At 42.6% G+C, this 24,554-nt stretch overlaps 1 protein-coding gene across 6 annotated transcripts in view; it reads left to right on the plus strand.

The window, feature by feature from the left end:
• Positions 1-24,113, plus strand: part of Dip2c (disco interacting protein 2 homolog C) — a 385,770-nt gene extending 361,657 nt beyond the window's left edge. For 3 of the 6 annotated variants that reach the window (XM_029468563.1, XM_029468564.1, XM_029468567.1), the window contains 7 exons: positions 126-155; positions 1,629-1,690; positions 9,233-9,290; positions 11,292-11,366; positions 14,418-14,592; positions 17,325-17,448; positions 20,965-24,113. In XM_029468563.1, coding sequence (XP_029324423.1) covers positions 126-155; positions 1,629-1,690; positions 9,233-9,290; positions 11,292-11,366; positions 14,418-14,592; positions 17,325-17,448; positions 20,965-21,217 — 777 coding nt within the window. In that variant the 3' untranslated portion in view covers positions 21,218-24,113. The remainder of the gene's footprint in view (positions 1-125; positions 156-1,628; positions 1,691-9,232; positions 9,291-11,291; positions 11,367-14,417; positions 14,593-17,324; positions 17,449-20,964) is intronic. The other 3 variants (XM_029468568.1, XM_029468565.1, XM_029468566.1) reach the window with 1 other exon arrangement.
• Positions 24,114-24,554: the final 441 nt, after the last annotated feature.

Consider the following 24,554-nt stretch of genomic DNA (forward strand, 5'->3'; position numbering starts at 1 on the left):
CTTCTCTTCATCCCATTCTTAATTATTGCATTGTTCTCTGTGTGTCTCTCCTATTTGTGTCCTTCCTGTCTGTTGGCTTGGTATATTCTCCTTCTTTCTTGTCCCCACCCTCTTGCTGCTTGTAGCCCCACAGGCTGTGGACACTGGCCGAGCAGGTAGGGGACTTTTCTATTCATCACACCAGCATACACTCACTTCCTACCTCCTGCCATTCCAGCTTCCAGCACTGAGACAAGCTGGAAGTGTAGTGAAGAGATTGATAGGTGGTCTGTAGGCTTGTGGCTCAATACCACCTACAGTAGTACCACCCAGAGGTGTGTCACCATGAGTGTGATCACTGTTCCCTAGCTGACTGGGTCTACTTCCATTTCCCACCATCCCTACTTCTCACCACCCGTTTTGTGCCTTGCTGGTCTTTAGTTGACCTCAGATGTTATGAGTCTCACATTGCTTATTTCATCCAGGCAGTTTCTCCATCTGCTTCTCTGAAGCACAGCTGCATTGAATAATTACAAGATGGAAAAAACACTGGAGGCCACTGTCACTGTAAGCATCAGTGGCTCGATTGGGTTTCCTCTTGCTGCTCGCAGTGGTGGGGGTCAGCCATCACTATCCCTGAGTGTTGTAACAAAAAGGTGGTGATTTGTTTTGTTTTAGACAGGATCTCACAGTGTAGCCCTAGCTGGCCTGAAACTCAGAAGTATCCACTTGCATCTGCCCCTGCTTCCTGAGCACTGGGATTAAAACCATAAGCCACCATACCCAGCAAAGCTGTTATTGCTTCTATTCTTATATTTAAACATACTTTGGTACACAATTGAGATTCTCAAAGAAATATAGTACAGTTACGTAAATTCTGAAGGTTGTAACTTGCCCCAGCCCTCTTGCAAGTCTGTTCTGTTTCCCATGTTTTTTAACCTTCTTATCATATTGCATTATCATATGTAAAATGTTATGTCATCTTAATAGTATATACCTTCCCTGAGCAGAGTCCATTGGTCAGAAGTCAGCCCAGTATATTTTTAGAAGACCTTTATGATTCCAAGATGAGATTGTCTGGACTGCTATGTTAAAGCTCAAAGTACTTATTCTAGCTGATTTAGAGAATCATAGAACCTCCCTGACTTATGTCATAGACAAAAATAACCATCTGAGGCTAGAGGCACAAGCGGGATTAAAAGGAACAAAATAATTATCTCTTGTATCTACCCCCTCAATCTGTCAGCTCCTGTCATGCTTATGCTTCAGTATCTTAAGGTCTAAAAATAGGCTTTCTGAATGCATGTAGTGAAAATTTCTGAGCAAAAGACACTTCATATCCTGACAACCCACTTTTGCAGCCAAACTTTTTCTAGTAAAACATGTTATATTCCTCCCTTCATTCTTATTATACATGGATGGCTGGGGTCAAGCTTTGTGACTGACCAGTGTGGTCCCAAGGTGTTCCTTTGGGAATTTAGATGATGTTAGGTGGCTGCTTGGAGAGGTATAGGCTTAGCATCATAGTCTTTGGGGTTGTTTGTTCAGCTTATGGTTTTTACCAATCAAATGCCTACCAGTTAGTAGAGTATATAAACACAGCTTCTTTCCATGCACACAGGTTAACCATGCTATGCTGTTGTTTGCAGGGGACATCAGGACCTGACCCCACCACTGTCTATGTTGACATGAGAGCCCTGAGACATGACAGGTATGGGTTCTCTCCTCTCTTCTTCCCCTTCCTCTATTGCTGGTTATCCAGCTAGTATGTGTCCAAGTTAACCAAGATGAAAGTAGCCATGTTTACTTGTTGAAACTATCATTATATGGAGAAAGTGTATGCCTGGGAAAGCTGGCTAAAACTTTACAGATAAAAACTTGTTTGTACAAGACTGATGGTGTGATGAGAGGTGTCTAAAAGTTGTGGCCATCTCAGGTCCCATTTTTCATGTCACCATACATGAGCATTCCAGCTACATTTCTTCATAAGGGATGTATACATTTGCACATTATGTTGGTGCTTTTATGAAACAGTTAAAGCTGAAGTGAACTTACCTTTTCTGCAGAGCTACTGAGCAGACTTTTAAAAGGGATTATGTCTCAGGAAGACAAGGCAGGGGCCATACAACATAAGTCCTTTTGGAGAAAGCCCTGCCTCAACTAGAAGAATCTATTGAGATGTCTAAGAGGGAAGAAAAAAGTTATTTTACATCAGTTCTCCCCATTGAAATGGTTTGTGTTGCTATATGTCAGGTAGTGTGCTGTTTACCCTGTGTTTTCTAGAAGTTTATTCACCTATCAACACTATAATATGTGGAAAAAAACAGTCAAAGAGTGGTTGTGTGGTTGGGACTGAGGACATGGGAAGCAGTTGTACCCTGCCTGACCAAGGAAACAGCTGAAACTCTGCAGAGACAGGAACCATTCCCTGCACAGACTGACAGGGGGTCCAAATTTGATGACCAGATAGAACATGCCACCTCCAGGAGATCAGGGTAGTCATCACTCCCTATCCACACAAAGCTGTGTGTATACCCTTACCCAATATTGGTCCATATCTGGAGCTTTCTCTGATTGGTACAATTTGCCATCAAAAGTGATATGCTGCTAAGTAGTTCATAGAGGTAAGGGACTCTGCTCATGCCCTGTAGTTCATGGAATGGGTGCTAAAATATCAGCAGCACTCTCATAGATGGCTATGAGCCTGTGTTAGACCCTCACCTGATCACAGATGTTAGAGGCTGTGTCAATCAAGCCCCTTACATGGTGGCTGGGGACCAATAAAAATGACTTTCCCCTCACTACTGTCCTCCACAGAATCAGGTTCTAGATGCTCAGAGTTCAATCTGGAGCACTTTCTAACTCAGAAACAGCATTCGAATGACAAAATAAGTTGCCCCAGGGTCAGAGGCGTGAGGGTCTCCAAGTGGGAGCTCTGCATCTGAATTCAAAGCCACTTAACTGTAAACCTTACTGAAAAATAATGTCTTGTTTGTATACCTTTCTGAAAGAGTACCTGTGCTAGTGACCCTCGGGCTATCCTTCCAAATCCAGAGAGAGCAGAAATGCACTGCAGTTGGATGCCTTCCTGTGTTATAGTTGGGCAATGGGGGAAGGCCTAAAATTGGATTTGGGATTTTTTTCTTCTGAGAAAAAGTCTTAAGAACTATCTTCCCTGTTAATCTAAACCTATCATTTGTCTTCATCGTGACAAATCTTCATACTGCATGGGCAGGGTGTGAGGGAACTGCTATGAAGTGAGGATCTGCATGGTGTATAGTGGTGAGTGATTCATATTCACCATCACATCAGTCCTGGACTGCTGGAAAGAGCAAGAGGCCTGGGTCAAAGATGAGTCCTTTGCAATCATTCAATTCTGTAATCTTAACTAATGCCCCTGAATGATGCTGTGTCCTAATTTCAAGTCAGTAGTAATAGTCTTCCCAGCCTAGGATGCTTTGCACATTAAAATAATTGGAGAGAGACATGACAGTGAGTTGTGTTCTGGAAATTGCTCCAGGGTCATGTGTCATTAAACTTGACTGGATAATGTCATCAGTTGTGATGATCATGAACGCTCTTGCCCTTGATGGACTTGAGCAGTCACCAGGCTTCCCATCAGCATGGTAGGACTGGCCCAGGGACCATCTTAGAGCTTGGATATGATGCAGTGCTGTTTCCCTGAAATAACTTGCTCACTTCTGTTATATAGTAGAGAAAAACTGAGCCACCAGAGTATCTCCTGGGATCTTACCCCTCCACCTCCTTCACCCAGGTCTGCTTCAGGCATTTTCAGTCTGCTCTGTCTGGTAGAGACACCTGCTTCTCTTTCTCTGCCCCAGCAGCTCTTCCCCACAGCGTGGGGCTGAGAGATACTTCTTTCACTCCATGACTCTGCAACTCACTCTCCTTAAATTTCCACTGCAGGATATGGGTGAGTGCTTGAGACACTCAAGTTGATTCAAACCCTTCTCCACTTTATTTTTCAAGATGATAGGTGTTTACATTGTTCCTGCTTGTTTGGCCTTCTGTAGAAGTCTGTTCTACACACCTCACTTCATCTGCCTAGCCCCCTTTTCCTTGGCCTGCTGCATAGAATCTCAGTATCATTTTCATCCTTCATTTACTTGTCAGTGGATGTCACCTTCCTGGTATCCAGACACACTGACAGCCCCATCTGCATCCTCTGGATCCTCCTATGGTAGATGTTTTCCAATGGGTTTTTCCCTCATCATCGTCTGAGAAGCCAAGTCTGTCATTCTCAACTCAAATACTGCATTCTTCATACTAAAGCCACTTTTTCCCAGAAGAAAATAATATCCAGGTTTTACATCTTCAGCATTACTTTTGACCTTAACTGACAAATGTAAAATATACCTTGTATTGCAGCTCCTGTGACATAAGGGTTCAAGGTTCAGGCAGGTCTGAGTCAAGATTTCCCTGCTATGACCCTGGAACAAGGTGTTAGCTCTGGGGTTTCAATTTCCCTATTCTTAGCATGGGCACAATAAAATGAGTCTTTGCACTTATCTATAATGGCCAAAGGAACAAAGAACTCTGAGGCTCTTAGGGTACCTTGAAACTTTCAGGGACCCTTGCTGTACAGAGAGAGGGTGAAGATTTCTACAGTAATATAAGTTTTCCCTACAGAGGCCTAGTATATCAGTCCATAGCACCCTAATGTGCTTCCCTCAGAGAAGATGCAAGGCTAACATCTGGAAGGCAGTGAGACAGGAGAGTTCTGACAACATTGATCCTCTCATTCTTCTAGTGTTGCTATGAAAGTAGGGTAGTAGTTTTCTCGTTACACCTATGTTAGGCTCTGTCATAAGGATTACTTACTTTACCAATTGATTTAATGGGACATTCACTTGGAAGTGTCAAGATACCCACCCAATTATCACTTAATTAACCTGGGGAAGCTTAGTTTGTCAGTATGCTATGTATTCACTGTGAGAGAAAGAAGGAAAGAGGACAAATAGGTGTGAGCTAGCTCAGAGATTAAGATCAAGATCTCATTATGCCCACCCTTTAGTAGCAAGGAATTAAATAGATGCATTAACCACTTCTGCTTGGTGTTATGTCTCTGTCTTTAATACCCATTTTATTCTAGCCCCAATGTTAGGGATTTGGCAATCTGTTTGTAGCCAGGTTGCCATGGAGAACATTTCTGCCTCATAATGAGGATACATATTCTGGAATAAATTTAGTTCCCCCATATACAAGAGAAAATGTTCAGGGGCTATTTGAGAATTGTTATTAATTTTTAAAGGTATTATTTACTGTGTATTTATTGAAAATGAATTCATAGTTACTTGATCTTTCAGTTTGATCTTAAGCACTTGAATTGTTTCATCTTTAGGTAGAAAAGAAAAACATCTCTCAGACATTTCAAGACACAGTTTTAGTGGATTGCCAAATCTTAACCCAGTATTAGTATGAAGATTTGTGTGCCTCCATCATGGAGTGTAACCTGAAATCATGATTAAAGGGTGCATCTAGAGCAGTATGAATTCTAGGGCTGTGGATGTAGACCAGTTAGAGCATTGGCTTAGCTTAACAGGTAAGATACTCTGTGTTCCATCCCTAGCACTGTGTAAACTGGAGATAGTGCCACACACCAGTGATCCCAGAACTGGGGAGCCAGATGTAGGGAGACCAGAAAATCAAGTACATAACAAGTTTGATGTTAGCCTGGGCTTCATGAGAACAACCCTGGGAGGAAGGCAGGTAGGAAGGAATGAAAGAAAAGCATGGATTTTTAGATTAATTGCAACCTAGTGAATAGCTGGATATCAAGATTCCCAAGAGCAGTGGACAGAGAGAAAGGCATCTCGGTGGGGTTATGTTGGTCATCAGCGGGATAGGAGAAGCAGGGATAAAATCAAAGACATTTATTTGTCCAGGGACTTTGCTAGCTTGGGCCCTGGTGTGCATTATGTGAGTGGCATGAGTTCTGCATGTGCATGTGTGTGGTGTGATTTAGGCGTGTTAAACATGTGCACATAAGCTTATTGTATGTTAGAGGATCTTGTGTGTTGAAAATGTAAAAGCATCTGGGTAGTATGTTATCCATAAAAAGGTGCTAGAAGCAAATGAGGACTTATATGTGTAAGGATATGTGTATATATGTGTGTGTTGCATACACACAGGTGTGTTCTGTGTATGTGTGTACACATGCTAACATGAATTTGTACTTCTGGGGTTTATATGCCAGTGTTCCTGAATACTTTCCAGAGTACATTCCAGGATTTTCTGGGAAGAGTTGAAGTCTGCTGTCTTGAACTTTCTGTGGCCTGTGGCGCTCCCAGATAGGAGCTGGGCCATGGGTACATCATGTTCATTTTTACTAAACCTCTGACAGATGATTGTCCTAACAATTGTGCATGGGCTGTCACACTGTTCTGTATTTTGTACCATTCTTGACCTGCTCCCTGGGGTCTTGTTCCTCTGGCAGAAGTGACTGACAGATGCCTTGAGATTAGATGAGATATTTAATCTTTATTATTAGCTTTTTTTCCCTCCTTTATTTCAGCTTTGGGTCTCTTCAGAGAGGGGAAGTTTTTAAACTCACTAAACATTATGTTAGAATGTGATCACAGTGTATCTGGAGGATATCACCCTTAGTGAGGTAACCCAGTCACAAAGGAAGTCATTAGGTATGCACTCACTGATAAGTGGATATTAGCCCAGAAACATAGAACACCCAAGATACAATTTGCAAAACACAAGAAAATCAAGAAGAGGGAAGACCAATGGGTGGATACTTCATTCCTCCTTAGAATAGGGAACAAAATACCCATGAAAGGAGTTACAGAGGCAAAGTTTGGAGCTAAGGATGGACTATCCAGAGACTACCCCACCCGGTGATCCATCCCATAATCAGCCACCAAACCCAGACACTATTGCATATGCCAGAAAGATTTTGCTGAAAGGACCCTGATATAGCTGTCGTGTATGAGGCTATGCCAGTGCCTGGCAAATACAGAAGTGGATGCTCACAGTTATCTATAAGATGGAACACAGGGCCCCCAATGGAGAAGGTAGGGGAAGCACCCAAGGAGCTGAAGGGTTCTGCAACCGTATATGTGGACAACAATATGAACTAACCAGTACCCCCAGAGCTCATATCTCTAGCTGCATATGTAGCAGAAGATGGCCTATTCGGCCATCAATGGGAAGAGAGGCCCCTTGGTATTGCAAACTTTATATGTCCCAGGGGAATGCCACGGCCAAGAAGCAGGAGTGGGTGGGTAGGGGAGCAGGATTGGGGGAGGGTATAGGGGGCTTTCGGGATAGCATTTTAAATGTATATAAAGAAAATATCTAATAAAAAATAAATTAAATTTAAAAAAATAAAGTACTTTAAAAAAAAGAATGTGGTCACAGGATCATAATATAATATGATTTTTCTGATTAACCAGCATTTGAAACTATATTCTGAAGTATCCTTGAAAATCAGTTAACTGTCTTCCTTGGAGAAAACTGAAGGACATTCATTCACCTTTTGTAGAATCTCCTCCATGGGTAATTTGATAAGAACTTTGATTTTCCATTCCTGAGGTGAGCCCCAATCTTCCATGGAGCTTGCTTCGAAACCTTTTTCTTGGTGGCTCATGAAAGATATATGGGTCACATTTCTTACCCTCTTCAAATACCCCATGAACTAACCATGCATGGAAGGAGGAGGCTGCTACTGTTGGAGCCATGCAGCATGGGTGATGAGGCTGAGCTCCTCTTAAGCAGACCTCAACCAAAGTCTGAATCTGGAGCTCTTTCCCATTCACAGGCTAGCTCACCTCTCCTTGGTCATATAGCAAGGGTTTAAACATACAAATCAGTTGTAAAGGAAGTAGGTATTAGTGATTGCCACCAACCTCTGTAACTCAGATTGCAATAAAGGCCCTGGATGAACACGTGATGTTCTTAGTTCATTAACCTTGCACAGTGGTCTGGCAGTGTCAGGAAGTGTTCTCAGGGTGAGGATGTCGTACAAAGCTCATGCCTTCCCTAGGTCTTAACTCAGTTCAGAGTCATTTCATAGAATACTAATGTTGACAATGATGTCAGATCGCCTTGTTTGTAGTTGTGTGATTTCTTCATATATATGTTCAGAAAATTAGCCCTTTGATGTGTGCCCCAATGCCACTTCTGCCTTTTCCCCCTCCCATGGCCCTTGAAAAGTCTTTATCAGGTGTTTAGGATTGGAGACCTTATGTATTCTGTGCCTTAGAGGAATGTGGAGATAAAGCTTAGAAAGGGAAGATTTCTCATACTGTGATGTTGCCCTAACCTCAAACCTGCTTCCAGCTCTTTTCTGCCCCTACCCCCCGCCCCCAGGTACAGGTCAACCCTGTGTTTTCGGTTCAAGTGCTTGCCAACACTCACTTTGTCTTGTATTGTGTGAATAAAAATTGTCAAAAAGTTGGGCATGATGACACATGTTTATATCAGCTCTGAGAAACCAGAGACAGTAGATCTCTGGAGCTACTTAGCAAGTTCCAAGCCAGGGGAATTGTCTGTCTGAAAAATACAAAGTAGACCTCTGGTCTCCATCCCACCCCTACACACACACACACACACACCAGTTGCCTTGTAGATAAGTGAATAGCATCTAATCCTTGTTTAACTGGCAAGGAAGGAAAATGAGCAGTAAACATTACAAAGCCTGACCAATGAAGCCCTCAGGAAGGACAGTGAGCCAGCTCAGAGCATGGTCAGCCAAGGCCTTCTCAGCACTTCTCCAGACCAGCTTACCATTAACTAGGCATTAGACCACAACCATTTTCCTTCTGGAGAGGATTTTCACTGTTTCTCAGCTCAGGCACTCTTAGTTTAGCAGGCCAGCTGTTGCTACTCAGCCCAGAGACTCTGCCTTCCTCAGCATGTTGTCTACACTCAAAACTAACTCTACCAGATATAGGCCTAGAGGTCACACCTGGGCCTCCTCATGGTTAAGGATGCCATTTAATACCTGTCCTTCCACTTTGAGTACAGAGGCAACTTTCCAGTCGTCTTGTAGATGGAGCAAATGTGGCTCCATATTCTTTCCCTGTGGCCTTTACTGATGTTTTCTTACCATTTGTCCTTGTCAGGGCATTATTGCCTCTGCTATCAGTAGCCTTCTGTGGGACTTCCACCTTTGCCATAGAATAATACTAACAATTAAATAGCCTGCCAAGCCCAAGCCATGTGCCAAAGACAGTAGTGTGATCCAGAAAGCCCACTGAGTGGTGTGTGTTTCTGCCTACAGAGTCCGGTTGGTAGAAAGGGGATCTCCTCACAGCTTACCTCTGATGGAGTCTGGAAAAGTAAGTATTAAAGGTGTCTCATCCCAAGCATAAAGGTGAGTAAGGATGAATAGGTTCTAATGTGTGAAGAAATGTGATCCCAGAGACTATGTATTAGCCTAGAAAAAAAGCTGTCTGGACAATACTGTTTCAGGAGGTTTGCCTATGACTACAGAAAGTCAATAATAGTATTTTGAACTTTTTTTTTTAAATAACAAAGCTATGTTGCGTTGGAGCCACTAGAAGCCTGAATGCTATATATCTCTCTATGGGATCTGTTCTGAGGGATTGCAAAGGTTCTAATGTGACTGTTCCAGTTCAATTATTAGTCCCTTGTTCTAGCCCTCAGGAGAGAAAAGACTTTCAGAACCTTGAGAAGGTTCTCATACTGTCTTATACTTAAATAACATTGGCTACTATTTAGTCACCTGTTCACACCTAAGTAAGCAAAGGTTGTGAACTATTCTATTGATTCTTGTTATCCTAGTGGTCTAGTTACAAATCAGGACATTACACTAAAGAAGTATATGGATAATGGTTCTCAGTGATCAGCTAGGAGTTTAGTTTTTGTTACAGAATTGTTCTGTGAAGACAGAACTAAAAAGTGTATCTAAACTTACATGCTCTTTTACTCTTTGGCCCAAATGGCAAATCAGTCTCCATTTGATGTAGTTCTATTTTTAAGTTTATTTCATTTATGGATGTATATGTAGTATGCATTCCCATAGTCATGTACACATGCAGCAGACAGAGCAAGATATTGGGCTCCTTCCTCTATGACTCACTCTCTGCATATTGCCTTCAGGCATGCTCTTCACTTAAGTAGAATCTACCACATTTTTGACTAGGTTGATTAACCAGAGGGCTGTTGGGGTCCACCTGCCTCTCTTCCCCAATTCTGGGATCTCAAGCATACACAACCATGTATAGCTTTTTGTGTGGGTGCTGGGGATTTAAACTCATACCCTCATGCTTGCAGGGCAAACACTCATACTCACTGAGTCATCTCCCTAGGTCCTAGACATATGTTGCTGTGGGCCTTTTAGAGTCTGTATATCCATAACTACAAGTCCTATCCCTTAATAAAGTGGTTCTTGGGGTAGGAAGGCAGTAACCACCACCCCAGCACAATTGCAGGATTTATTAGGTACAAACACCAGGGCATCACCCTTCAGATGCAATTTGACTGCTCCAAGATGACATGAGTTTCTACCAGAGAGTGTCTTACTTCAACTTGACTATTGAATGTTAAATATGGCCTGCCTCCAGTCAGAAAACTTGAGATTTTAGAGTGGACCTTTGAGCTCTTTGCAATGTGATACAGTAAACTATTGGTAGGTTGAATGTACATTGGGAGGAAGGACTTAATATCAGTGTCTTTTTATAAGTGGTTCACCAGTAGGAATGGGTCCTATAGGAAGTTAACATGCAAATATAGTAGAGAGGAGAAAATAGCAGGACAGTTGTTCTGATCAGAACCCATCCACTTTTACTTCTACCAACCACAAAAACATCCTCTGTTGAATCATTTGCCAAGAATCATTTGGAGATTGGTTCCATTTAGCCCACACACATCTCCGCAATTCCTTAAGTTCAGGTTGATTCTGGCCCTGCCTCTTTCCTTAGTTTCTATATTCCATGCTGTTAAATCAGTGTAAGCAAATTCCTATTTTACACATCAGACTGGGTAAAATGTTACATCATTTAGCATGGGCTTTGTTTCAGAATTCCCTTTTAAATGGTCATATCTGGGCATTTATTGGCTTTGAGATATGATTGACAATCAGATTTCTGTATTTTAAAGTCCCTCTGCCCCAGATTGTAGACTTATAGAGCAGTGGTAGCGAGAACACTCTTTGGTATTGGCACACACTTAACTTTATGCCATGATGCTCTCCAAATGGTCTTTGGAAAGGAAATGGCCACTTGGCACTGGGGCAAGATTGCCAAAGGAGAGTGTCTGATGCCTTACCTGCCTTTTTAGCCACAATCAGAAATTGTCTCCTCTTTTTTCTCAAACAGATACTTCCTGGGGTCCGGATCATTATTGCCAATCCAGAAACAAAAGGCCCATTGGGGGACTCCCACCTTGGAGAGGTGAGTCACACAGGTCTCCTTCTGGGAGATCTGTCCTCTGAGTCTGTTTTTGCTTTGGCACCTGCTATCATCCACAGCTCATGCTGCTCACATGAGGCAAGTCATGGTGTCCAGGGAGGAGCTAGAGTTGTGCTTTCCAGATTCAGTCATCACCGGAAAGCTCAGTATTATAGAGTGGCATTCCCCTAAGGACACAGGAGACGACACAGTCATCAGAGAATTCCAAAAGCACTGCAAGTCTGATCTCTACAGAGTCACTGTGGAGAGTGTTCTCATGAGCCATTCTGTTTCTAAGAACTCCGTCATCAGGAAATTATTGAAACCTACAGAGTGAACAGAGTTCCACCTACCACAATGGCCATGAAACTCAAAAGCCCAAGATTATAAAAGTGGTGATTAGATGTGTGTTTTAGATCAAAGAGAAGAGTGATGCTTTACGTCACTTGTGATGCCATCCACACCCTGTCATTTAGTCCCGTCATGCTGTTGGCAAGGTATGACTGGAGGGAAATAGCTTATCGTGCTTCCAAGCCTAAGTGTTTCAGAACTGACATCAGCAGTGCTGATGCGCCCATTTGGTGAGGTCTAGTGTCACACCTTGTCCTTTCTCTTCTTCTCTCCATTGATAAGACATGGTAGAGGGAATGAGCAAATGACACAGCCCAAGTCTAGCCTTTCCTTCCAGTTATTGTGCCTATGCCTTGGCTGTCCAGCTTAGGATTCCGGTATGTGATCATCTCTGCATCCTCTACCCTACGTGTCACCTGCAGCAGAACAGTAACAGCTCACCCAGGAGCACTTCCCACAGAGCATGTGGGTAGACACATGACCAAATCCTAACCATTTCTACTTACTCTCCACACTCCTTTCTTGTCAGGCTACTTTGTAACCCTTGTTTCATCTTGTGATTATATAAAATATGAACTAGGTTAAACAAGTGTTACTACATTCAGGGTTCCTGTCCCCTCCTGAGGCAACCAGGAATTGAGATATTAGGAAGTTGAATAGATAGATAGATAGATAGATAGATAGATAGATAGATAGATAGATAGATATTTACTCCAACTTGATTGAACCATAATTGGCAAATAAAGTATATAAGTCAAGGTGGGCACATAATATTTTAGATGTATTAGTAGTTTTATACATTGTAAAATGACTTACATTCAAGGTAATCAATACACCTATCACCTTATTAAATTACCTTTTCTGTGTATGGTGAGAAAATTTAAGTTCTGTCACATTATATCTACAGTTGTAAGTGTAGTAGAATGATGGTGTTCAGCTAGCCCTCTCTTTTTGTAGTCTAGAATGAAGCCTAAAGAGTGGAACTACCCACTTTCAGGTGGTTCTTCCTACCTCAGTTAACTTAATCAGAAAATCCCTCACAGATGTGCCCAGGGACTTCTCTCCAAAGTAATTATAGATCATGCCAAGTTGACAGCCAATCTAATTTGTCACAATTGTCTTAGCAAGGAAATATTGCATACTGGAGAACAGAAAACAGTTGTCACCTCATCTGATGTTGTCCTTCTGTCTGTGTGTTATTTTTTAATTATTTCAGCAAATGCTTAGTAAATGTCTGCTAGGATCCAGGTACTAATCTGGGGTCTTGGAATACAGTGGTAAACAGTACAGATGAAACTTTCACTTCAAGGTACCCAGCTATTTCAATGTTAGTAAAACAACAAAATATCCAATCTCAGAACGCTAGTGCTGGAAACAGTATAACCTGAAAGCCCTCCTCATGGGTCTTGCCCTGTGTATCAACATCACTACATGCATTGTGCAGATGTCTTTGGAATTGTGTTGACTCCATATTTATGCGGGCCTTTCATGTGGTTCCACATCATCCATAGCTATTGCTTTGCACCTATGTCAGCCTAACAGTTCTGCAAACCCCACATTCACCTGCCTGTCCTTTTTATTGACTTTGCCCCTTCACTGTACTTTGTGTTATTTGATCATAGTCCACTTCAAACGGTATGCTAGTCAAGGGAAAGGGAAAGGCAAAGTCTTAAGGCTTTGAGCATTTTCCTAGTTGCTTTAGAAATGACCATCACTCCATTGTGTAAATGTACCACATTTTTTGTATCCATTCCTCTGTTGAGGGGCCCCTTCTTAGAATTGGAAACAATCACCCATGGAAGGAGTTACAGAGACAAAATTTGGAGCTGAGACAAAAGGATGGACCATCTAGATACTGCCATATCCAGGGATCCATCCCATAATCAGCCTCCAAATGCTGACACCATTGCATACACTAGCAANATTTTGCTGAAAGGACCCAGATATAGCTGTCTCTTGTGAGGCCATGCTGGGACCTAGCAAACACAGAAGTGGATGCTCACAGTCAGCTATTGGATGGATCACTGGGCCCCCAATGGAGGAGCTAGAGAGAGTATCCGAGCTAAAGGGATCTGCAACCCTATAGGTGGAACAACAATATGAACTAACCAGTACCCCGGAGCTCTTGTCTCTAGCTGCATATGTATCAAAAGATGGCCAGTCGGCCATCACTGGAAATAGAGGCCCATAGGACTTGCAAACTTTATATGCCCCAGTACAGGGGAACGCCAGGGCCAAAAAGTGGGAGTGGGTGGTTAGGGGGGTGGGGGGAGGGTATGGGGGACTTTTGAGATAGCATTGGAAATGTAAATGAGGAAAATACCTAATTAAAAAAAAAAAAAGAAATGACCATCACATTTGAAAAAAGTATAAGAAAAGTCATATGACTTGATTCACTTTTAAAATCTTCCAGTAATCTGCTTTAATGAAATTTTCAGATTGAGAATGGCTTATTTGGTTGTGTGGCTTATTTTTACATAGTACTTTTATTATAGAGAAGTTTGTGAGTGTATTCCTTGTCTCTACTCCCACCAACCCAGACAGCTGGTCGAAACCACCATTGTCTTGTATTCAAACTGAACCAAGGAAGCCTAAGTCATTGTGGAAAACAAGTTGCTGTGTAGTAGAGTTAGCTTCTCTTCCCCAGAGAAGGCTGAGTGGACAAAGTAGCTCATGCACAATGGTGTTCCATTCTGTCCATAGATCTGGGTTCACAGTGCCCACAATGCCAGTGGCTATTTTACCATTTATGGAGACGAATCTCTTCAGTCTGATCATTTCAACTCCCGGTTAAGTTTTGGCGACACCCAGACTATCTGGGCCCGAACTGGCTACCTGGGCTTTCTTCGGAGAACTGAGCTCACAGATGCAAATGGAGGTAAGTCCAGGCTGGAAGATGCTGCACATTGGACAGAAGTTGAATTTGACTGACACTGAAAATGGCTTTGAGGTTGAGAGCCACACCAGGACCTCTGCTTGTCCTTACTCATCTGAAAGTGTCTGACCTTGAAAAAGATACAAGTAGGGACTGGGTAAAGTATTTACCATGTAAACATAAGACCTGAGTTTAATCCCCAGAATTCAATATATGCTTCTTAAGATCTTAGCACTAGAAGTTAGCTCCCTGGGCCATCTAGACAACCAACCTAGACAGATTGGTTCTAAGTTCAGTGAGAGGACCTTTCTCAGCAAACAAGGTGACTAGCAACTAAGGAAAATATCTGATGCTGATTTCTGGCTTCCACACATATACATAAATGTGCACACACCTATAAAACCAAATAAGCATGACCATGTACACACAGGCAGGTAAGATATGTCTCCACATAGGACAGAACTGTGCCTTCCTTTGCCTTCCTGAGAACCAAGAGCAAAGGTAAAGCTAAACACGAGCCCAGCACTCCCTATGGTGACGTGTGCTTAGTGTCCTCATACGTTCCAGGGGTTGCATGCTGTCTCTACCACACCACTCCTGTGACATTTGGAAGGGAGTCTGAGTCTCTGGGCCCTGATGGCCAACAACTGGGCCTTCCTGCTCTCACTGCTTAGGACACAGCTGTGTCTAGCAGTAGTATACTCTGTTGCTAACCTTCCTGTGGCTCCACATAGAGAGTCACATTGGGGTATTTCTTGAAGCCAAGACACCAAAACATACTCAAAAGCCTTGGGGGTGGCTCAGTGGCAGAGTACATGCCTGAGGGTCACATGTCACAAAAAAAAAATAAATTTTCAATATGTATTCAGATACCTGGGTAGATAGTTCATTTGGTAAAGTATTTACTATGCAAGAAGGAGGACTTGAATTCAAATCTCCAGCACTCAAGTAAAATGCCAGATACAACCACACACACCCCTGTAATTCCAGGACAAGGAAGGCAAAATAGGTGGATTCCTGGAGCTCACAGGCCAGCCAACCTAACCAAATTGGTGAGCTTGAGGTTCATCGAGAGAGCCTCTCTCACAAAGAGGAAAACAACTGAGGGAAGATATCCTATGCTGACACATGAGCAGGTTAACCCACAACACAGAGAAAATGAAGAACTGTTCTGAGTATTCACTTCTGATTGCCTCATAGTCTCTCCTCACCTCTCTGCTTTACCATATACTTCTAGAGTCATGGGGAGACCAAAATCCTTGACAGATGAGATTGTAACTTTGATGATGAGGCTTCCTAAATCACCTAACACACCTGCTAACCTGAGTCTTGCATTTGGGGATAGAGCATGCTAGTGTGGCAGTTTCATGATGGATAGTCATAGGCTCATTTAAACAAGGATGTAAAGTTCAAAGTTGTAAAAGAGGATATCAGTTTACAACAACCCTCAAGGAAAACCTGTAGAATCTACCCAGCTAAGCCCTAGGGAACAAAGCAGCAGAATGTGGTTGCTGTCTTCACCTCATTGGTCCCCAGATGATTGCATGAACCCACACTCAGAGCAAGAAAACAAAGCTCTATTGTAAGGAGAAGCATGTAAGTAGAGGTCTCCATCTTGCTTGTGTGCTTAGATTAGGAAAGGTTTATGTGCTTTTACTTCATGGTATTTGTTAATTCCACATTTTCCCCTGGAATACTTATTACCCAGTTAAAACTAAGGATAGAATCCTTATTTTTAAGCTGACCACATTTTCATTATTATAAGGTTTTCCTGCAGGATGAAAAAAAGTCTTGCAGGACCTGGGGAGATGACTCAGCAAATGAAAACAGAGTTTGACCTCCAGAATCAGCATAAGTGTTAGGTAGGCTTGGTAGCTTTCCTGAAATCCCAGCTCACAGGAATCAGGCTAGGAATCTTTGGAGCTAGCTAAACTAGTCCATTTGGCAAGCTTTGTGTTTAAGTAAGAGACCCTGCCCTAGGGTAGGAGATGGAGAACAGCTGAGGGACTTGTGAGGGAGCTCAACCCCACAAAGCTCAGACTTTTAAGTGCTGACTGGTGGTGTTAGCTCCATTGTTAAGTCCCTTGATCACTGTTATGGTAGAAGCTGGTCCAAAAGAAGATTGGCTGCTTCCCAGTGGAAAAAGTCAGAAATTAGGCAGGCTAGGATAAAAGTGAAAGGGCTTCGGAGAGTGATGGAGAGGCATGTTGTGTACCAATGTGAAAGCATCGTAATACAACTTATTATTTTATATAATTTATGTAAATTATATAGAATATCTAAGAAAAGCCAAGTGTGGCCTTATCACCAGTAACTGGGATGCTGAGAAGGATCTCTGAGGCTTGCTAGCCAGCCTAGCTGAATTATTGAAATTCTGGGCCCCAAATTCAGTGGGAGGATCATGTCTCATAAAATGATATACAAAGTGATAGAGGAGAACACCTAACATTGACCTGTGGCGTCCACATGTTTGTGCACATGTGTGGAAACACACGCACACACGCACACACACGCCTAAGAAGAAAAAGCAAGCAAAAAATAAAACATAAAAAAGAGAACCTGGTGATCACATATCCTGCCTCTGGAGGATAAAAATGAATGAAGAGCCTGAGGCAGCTGACATTCCCCAGGAGGGAGGAGCCAAGCATCCCTAGATCCTTTCTGTGTTAAGGTCACTCGAAAGAAAATAGAATAAAGCAAAGGTCTTGACTGGTTCTTGGTTTCTTTTCCAATAGAGCGCCATGATGCCCTCTATGTAGTGGGGGCACTGGATGAAGCCATGGAACTCCGAGGCATGAGGTACCATCCAATAGACATAGAGACTTCAGTCATCAGAGCCCACAAAAGTGTCACAGAATGGTAAGAGGACGGGAAGGCATTGTCTGTTCTGGTGGTGTCAGGAGCCTAGTTACTAATCACAGGATGTGGAGGAATTCCCCTGAGACAAGGCACTTGACTGGGTGGAGTGTCTCGTCAAGGTAAGCCTTCCTCAGTGCTAAGGGCAATGCAGGAAAGAACTGTTCTGTTAGGACATCTCAGATGACTGGAAGCCAGAGAGTTTTCGCCTGAATAGTGTTTCCAGGAAGCCAGGTTGTTATTTTTCTGCAGTTATATAGGTGTGAAGTTTATTTTAGTTCTCTTATTGTGTTTTCACAAATTAAAACAACAAACAAAACACACATGCCTTCCCCTGATAGTTGGTAGTAAGAGGTGTTACTCTTCCATGGGAAAAGTAAACATTGTTTTGGTTGGGCTTACTAGAGATGCGTGTCAGGTAGGAAATGCTTCAATTAAACCAAGGCTTAAGCCACAATTCCCTGCTCAAAGTGGCCCAAGGATGGGGGTGTTAGTTACTGTCCTTCCCAGAGGTGAAAGTCTCTGTCTTCCGCCTGAGCCCAGTCAGTGCATTTATAAATGCCTGTGACAAGCAGCTCTCCGCCCAGGAGCTCCTTTCTGCTGTGCTGGGGAAAGGAGGAAGGCTAGAGCAAGTCATCAGACTCTGCTCATGGCAGCCACACACTTGTTTAGCACCTTCATGCTGTGTTGCAGAATGAAAAGTGACTATGCTTTTCAGTGTAGGTTTGTTCACTCACATAATGACAGACAAACTTAATAAGGACACTAAACACCCTCCTGGCAGAGAGCCTGATGTGACCAATCTCAGTCTTAGGCCACAACCAGGGAAGCACATGCAGGAATAGCTTTGAGTCGTTTTCAGATCTTAGTTCTGATTGTTCTAAAGAGTTTCCAATCATAGGCTCAGACTTACTGCCACTTATTGAACCTAAATAGCACAAGTAGATTTATTTACTTTTTTTTTTTTTTTTTGGTGCTAAGCTTTAGAATTGGTGTCTCCTATATGCTAGACAGATGTTTTATAATAATCCTGAATCTGATTGTTAAGGCCCTGAGTTGTATGCTTAGCACCCCAAAACTCCCTCTGTGTTTTTATCCTAAACATCACTCACTAGGACAAAAACTTCAGTTGTCAGAGTTGACTGGATGGATGGCAGAAGTGCAAAAGACAGTAAAAAAACTCTTGATACTTGACAAGGGACCAGGGCTGGCCTCATTTTGTACCTATGTGGCTCTACATTTTATCTGCAGCCTCAGTTTTGTTGCCTTTATCATCCCCCTCAAGATGAATGCTGAGGGGCCTCCCTCTGGGATTTTATCCGAAGCATTACTAGGATTACCTACCATGTGGCTCCTGAGCTGAATCTGACCCTGATGTCGTCAGGCAGGGCCTCCAATTCATTTATTTTATAGAGGCCCAGGAAGGAGGAATTGATGAATCAGGGGGTTTGATTCTGATGGATTCAGGACTTCTGGGAACTGTTCAGTCACAGACTTCCTCTCCTCTCCAACCACACCTCTTAAGAGTCTTCTCCCTTTGTCTCCTCCTCACCAACCCACACGTTCTCTAGGTTGCCTGCCACTGAGAAACCCATATCAGACAAAACTGTCTCCACATTGCCAAATGCAAGCCTCAGTTATGGGTTTATTGCTGTGAAGAGACACCATGACCACAGCAACACTTATAAAAGAAAACGTTTCATTGGGCCTGGCTTACAATTCAGAATCTTAGTCCATTATTGTCATAGCAGAAAGCATAGAGGCACACAGGCAGACATGGTACTGGGGAGGTAGCTAAGAGTTTTACATCTGGATCTGTAGGCAACAGGAAGAAACAATGAGCCATTAGGTCTGGCTTGATTTTGAGGCCTCTAAGTCCACCCTCCAGTGACACACTTCCTCCAACAAGGCCAAATCTCTTAGTACCATCCCTATGGGTCTATGGGAGCCATTTTTATTCAAGCCACTACACCAACCAAATTCATTTTTCATCAGGGGACTTGCTGTGTTGATATAGCCCCCTTAGAAAGCCGTGATGGTTAGAAGGTCTCCAGTCCCGTCCCACCCTTCCTGGTAAACCCTGGGGTGACAGCAAATCTTATGTTCTACACATTGTGGGTGACTGAGTTGTGCCTAGTATTTCAGGACAGTGGCATATACTTCAGATGCTATAATACCATTTGACCCAAATTATCTGGAAGATGTATTTGATCACTGATATCATAGACACAACAATGCATCATAGAGTTCATTCGAACCAATATTTCAGTGTTACAGGGCTTCAAGGGGATGAAATGTCAGCACATCTTCTCTGAGGGGTGCAGGAGTCACAGGCAACACCCTGCTTAATGCTCTCTGTAATTCTCCCTTTCAGCATAATATATGCATATTGATGATACTGAATAGAATTTGCATTATTTTCTAGTATACTTAGTCTCATGCTTGTAAAACAATAGTGTGTCTATAAGTACATCCCATCCCAAGCTAGGATAGAGTTGTTAGATAGGCAGGGGAAAGCTGATGTGATTGGTTCTGAATCTGATGCCCTTCTTCATGTGCCCCCTTCCTACCAGGAACTTTCTGGTTTATCCATATAGTTCCTTCTACCCTTCAGCACTCTGGTTCCTATATCCAAGCAGATCTGTGTGCCAGAGCTTGTGAAAACTAGGATTTTAATCAGCCCTAAAAGCCAGTGTCACAAGGTTAATAGAGTTTCCAATGGTAAAGCACTGGGTTTATGTTTCCAGCAACTAGGCAGGCTTACCACCAAATAAACGCCCACCATATGAATTAGTTGCTGCTGTTCTACTGTTGTCTCCAAACTCAGTACTGGGAGACAGAACTGCTAATCATGCTCACATGTTGCCTTACCGTGCTGTTTGACTGGAGATAGATTCAATGGCCCTGTCCTCCATGTGTCTTATCCTCTGGGTCCAGCTCAGGCACATCTCTGTCTGGCAATAACAGTGTCTCATATTAGAATAACTCAGAATATTTCAGCACTTGTATAGCCTCTGCGAGTATCACCCTGCTCACACACATTGACCAGGTTCCATATTGAGCTTGAGCCCAAGGACCAGAAAGTGGGAAGGCTGAGAGTGCTTCCTGCTCCCACTCAAACTCCTGTAGCAGCAGAGCTGGGAGCCTGAAAGAACTGGTGATAGCCTGATTTAGAGGGCTGATGAAAATGGTGGGGGACCCCATCCCAGGCAGCTATAAAGTAACAGAACTAGAATCCAGACACCCCTCCCGGGGAGCGGGGGCGCAAAAGTGTGTCGTGGAAGCAGAATCCAGAAAACACCACATATACCACACAGGAGCCACCATGAAAGAAAGCCAGGAGAAAATCTGGAAAGGTATGTTGTTGCTGGGAAAGCTGTATGCTGACCCAGCTCAGAGGGGGATGTGCCAGTCTGAGAAGATGGGTGGGATCTTTCAGGTAGATCTGAATAGAAACAAAGTGTTATCATTACATAAAAGACTCCCCCAGTAATGGTGGCTTTCTTCTCTGTCTTCTAGTGCTGTCTTTACCTGGACAAACCTGTTAGTGGTTGTGGTTGAACTTGATGGCTCAGAGCAGGAAGCCTTGGACTTGGTTCCATTGGTAACCAATGTGGTCCTGGAAGAGCATTACCTGATTGTAGGAGTAGTGGTCGTGGTGGACATCGGGGTCATCCCCATCAACTCCCGGGGAGAGAAACAGCGGATGCACCTGCGAGACGGGTTCTTGGCAGACCAGCTGGATCCCATCTACGTGGCCTATAACATGTAGTCTCGTCACTTTGGCTTCCACAGACTTTTCTACGGACGTGACCGTTTTTCTTTCTTTTTTTTTTCCTTCTCAGTGTCCACAGAGACATGCAGACACTCGGGCCACACTCAAAGGAGGAGCCTGATGCGGTGGGGTTTGGGGTAGTACTTCTAGGAGCGATCACCCTGGCACGGAGATGAAATGTGAATTTATGCTGGATTTTGCTCAGAAGGACTTTGGATCACTGCCTTCAGTTTGCTGGATAAGATCATTTTAAGAACTTTCTTTCCTTCCTTTTTTTCTTTCTTTTTTTCTTTTTTTAATTATTGGATAAGAAGTGTTCTCTTCGTAAATGTGGTATTTTGTTAAGCCGAAATAGCAATTAAAAAAAAAATAGTCTACCCTTCAAATGGGTTCTTTTAAACAATTTATGTAGTGTGACAAGGAATTGTTTTTTCTGTTTTAATGTGTCATGGGATCTTACTGACATGGATCTGTTACTAATTTAAGCCATCCCTAGATCTCACCCTTCTAGGAGAGTTTATTGAGGTACGAGAACCTTCCAGGTAGCACCTTCCAATTAGATTTTAGCAGCTTGCTTTGTCAGAGACACGCTGAAGAAACAGAGGCCAGTTCATGGCCTTTGAAGTTAACATAGAAGGAGAAGCGATTATAAATAAGGTATTTCGGCAACTATCTTGCAGATATCTTTGTACTAAACTAAAAAGATAAAAATAAGTTAACTTCCTCGATATGTAATTATGTACAAAATGTTTAATTTATTTTGATCTCTTTAGAAGTATAAAAGAGAAAAAACATTCAAGAATATTAAAGTCTTGTAATGTTTGCTAATATAAAAAAAGTGTTGTATTATCTTGCGTGGATAGTATCACAACAAATATATATATATGAAATATAAATTCACTAATGAACAAAGGAGATTTTAAAGTTTAACTGCAGAACTTGTCACTTGCATGGTGCGCCCTCCACTGTATCCACACACACTTGGCTGTTTCCGAGCAATCGCAGATCGCCAGGAACCCTGTCTTAGACCCAAGACCAGCAAGTGGAGTAACCGCCGTCTCTAAGAGGGTGAAGGGATTCAATGCTAACGTGCACTATTTTTTCCTTTGCTGTGAGGACGACAGTGAATGCTTTCCTGCCAGCATGTGCCAGTGACATTGAGGGGCTCCAGGTTGGCAAACAGCACTGTTTTCTCAGATGCAAGAATTTGTTGCATAATGTCAATTTTATTTTAGCATTTTTGTGTCACATTTTATAATTTTTGTTGTTGTTGTCCCTTGATATGAAAAGAATGACACCCTGTGTCATTTGCACCACATTTGTGTCACTAATTTACCCCTGCCAGTGGCCAATCTGAGCAGATAAATGACCGGAACGCCTTTGAGGGAAAAGCTAGCTATATGTGATGTCTTCTTGACTGTGTAGACCCAGCCAACTCTGATCCTCCAATCTTAGGAACTTCCTAGCTTGGCCATAAGAGTAGGCACTAGTCCAGGGACTTAAAACAGCAAGGAGTTCTGCCAGCATCATCCTTGTACTAGCCGTTGGGGAACTGATCCCTGGTGACATGTGCCTATATATTCATGTGCACAGCTTAGCCACTGTATCCTTGTCTGTATCCAACCAAGGAGAAGGTATCAACAATACAAGACAATGTTTATTTTGTAATTGCCACATTATGGCTTCAGTGGCTCCCAGTATGAGAGAAGCCTAAAATTGTTATTCGGCAGAAATGAGGTTCCTGATTGCTTTATGGGCGAGGTCTTTGTCTGCCTTAGTTACAGCTGCCAACAGTAAGCCCTTTGCTAAAAGAGAGTTTTCTATGACTTCTGAGATCCAAGGCTCATTTGTTTTGGTTTGTTATTAATTTAAGTGGTGCATTTCTTTTGAAAATTTACATGTGTAAAGCATTCTTCATCTCCATAAATCACTTAATTTTTCAAATATTGTTTGCTCATTGCTATATGTTTCTGCATGTTTCAAGTACACATTCCTACAGTTTGCAGCTTCCCAAGGGGGGAAATCCCTGCCACATGCAGAAGGAATTTTCTTGATACATGCATTTGCACCCCATACCCCCCCCCCCAAGGGAACTTGGTTTAATGTTTCAGATAGTAGACTGATTGGTAAACATGATTACAGTGTGCAGGAAATCTTCCATCTGGCTAATGTGAGGAAGCAATGCAAATTTAGATGTCACTCAGAACCTACTCTTAACTTTTCACCATATCAACTTCACACCCAAAGGAGGGCGAAGGCTGCAGCACAGGTGCAAAAGCCCATCCCAGCCGGTCTCTTCTGTACCCTGTCATCTGTAACGCGAGACTTTAGGTTTGAAAGAGTTGGTGGACAAGGTTGGAAGCTTAGTTGTGCAAGAAAAAGGAAAGAAGACACTTAAGTACCACCAGTTTCAGCAATAAAGAAGGGCCGTTGTGTATTAGAAACCGTACTGTAGATAAATCATTCATGAGAATGTTTTTTAAAAAGAAAAATGTTTGTCTTGTGACCATGTGCTTTTGGAGTCAGCCAAAACCGTGTAATCAACTTGCACAAAAAGAGGGTACACAATGAACATTGAGACACAGACCTAATCAAACAGGAGCAGATTCCTCATGGTGCTTGTTTATTATATATATTTAACCCTGCTTGACACTTTACCCAAGGGGACGGTCCCTTTATCAGTTGAATGTTAGCAGCGTTATTTCAGAGTGTGGTGACTGGTTAGAGAAAACTCATGTACTCAACCAATCACAGTTTCAAACAGAATTTTTATGTGCAAAGGACAGCAACCTTCTTGTATGTTCAACCACCAGTACGCTTTGTACATCTGTGATAACGCCTGTTTTATATTCAAATGAACAAATAAAAGCTTTTATTTTTGTTGCTCTGAAAATAGCAGTTTCTTAATTGGTACCCTGGGGAAATGTCTGGGCCGGACCACTTTCTGGTCTGGAAGGAGGTGACTCCTGCTGGGAAATGTGTCTGATTCTGTTTACATGACTTTTGTATAACTTAGTACAGATGACCCTGCTCTGAATGATGTGCAAATCTTGATGTAGGCTTTTCTAGTTAACAGCAGTTCCCATGACAACAAATGTTTTTGTGAAATGTTTTTTTTTAATTCTTTTAAATATATCTGAATATATTTGTTCCCATTTCGCTGCAAGTGTACAGATTATTGGTAACTGTTTGGAACAGAGAGTAAGCAGATGTCCTGTGTGTGAGCCCTTTGATTTGCTGTGTCACAGGAATTTTGCATGTCTGGACAGACCACTGCCACTGGTTGCCTAGTCTTTCCCATTCAAACTGTCATTGCTTGTTTAATAACCAAAAG

Source organism: Mus caroli, chromosome 13 (genome assembly GCF_900094665.2).
Source record: "Mus caroli chromosome 13, CAROLI_EIJ_v1.1, whole genome shotgun sequence".
In the NCBI taxonomy this organism is placed as follows: Eukaryota; Metazoa; Chordata; class Mammalia; order Rodentia; family Muridae; genus Mus; species Mus caroli.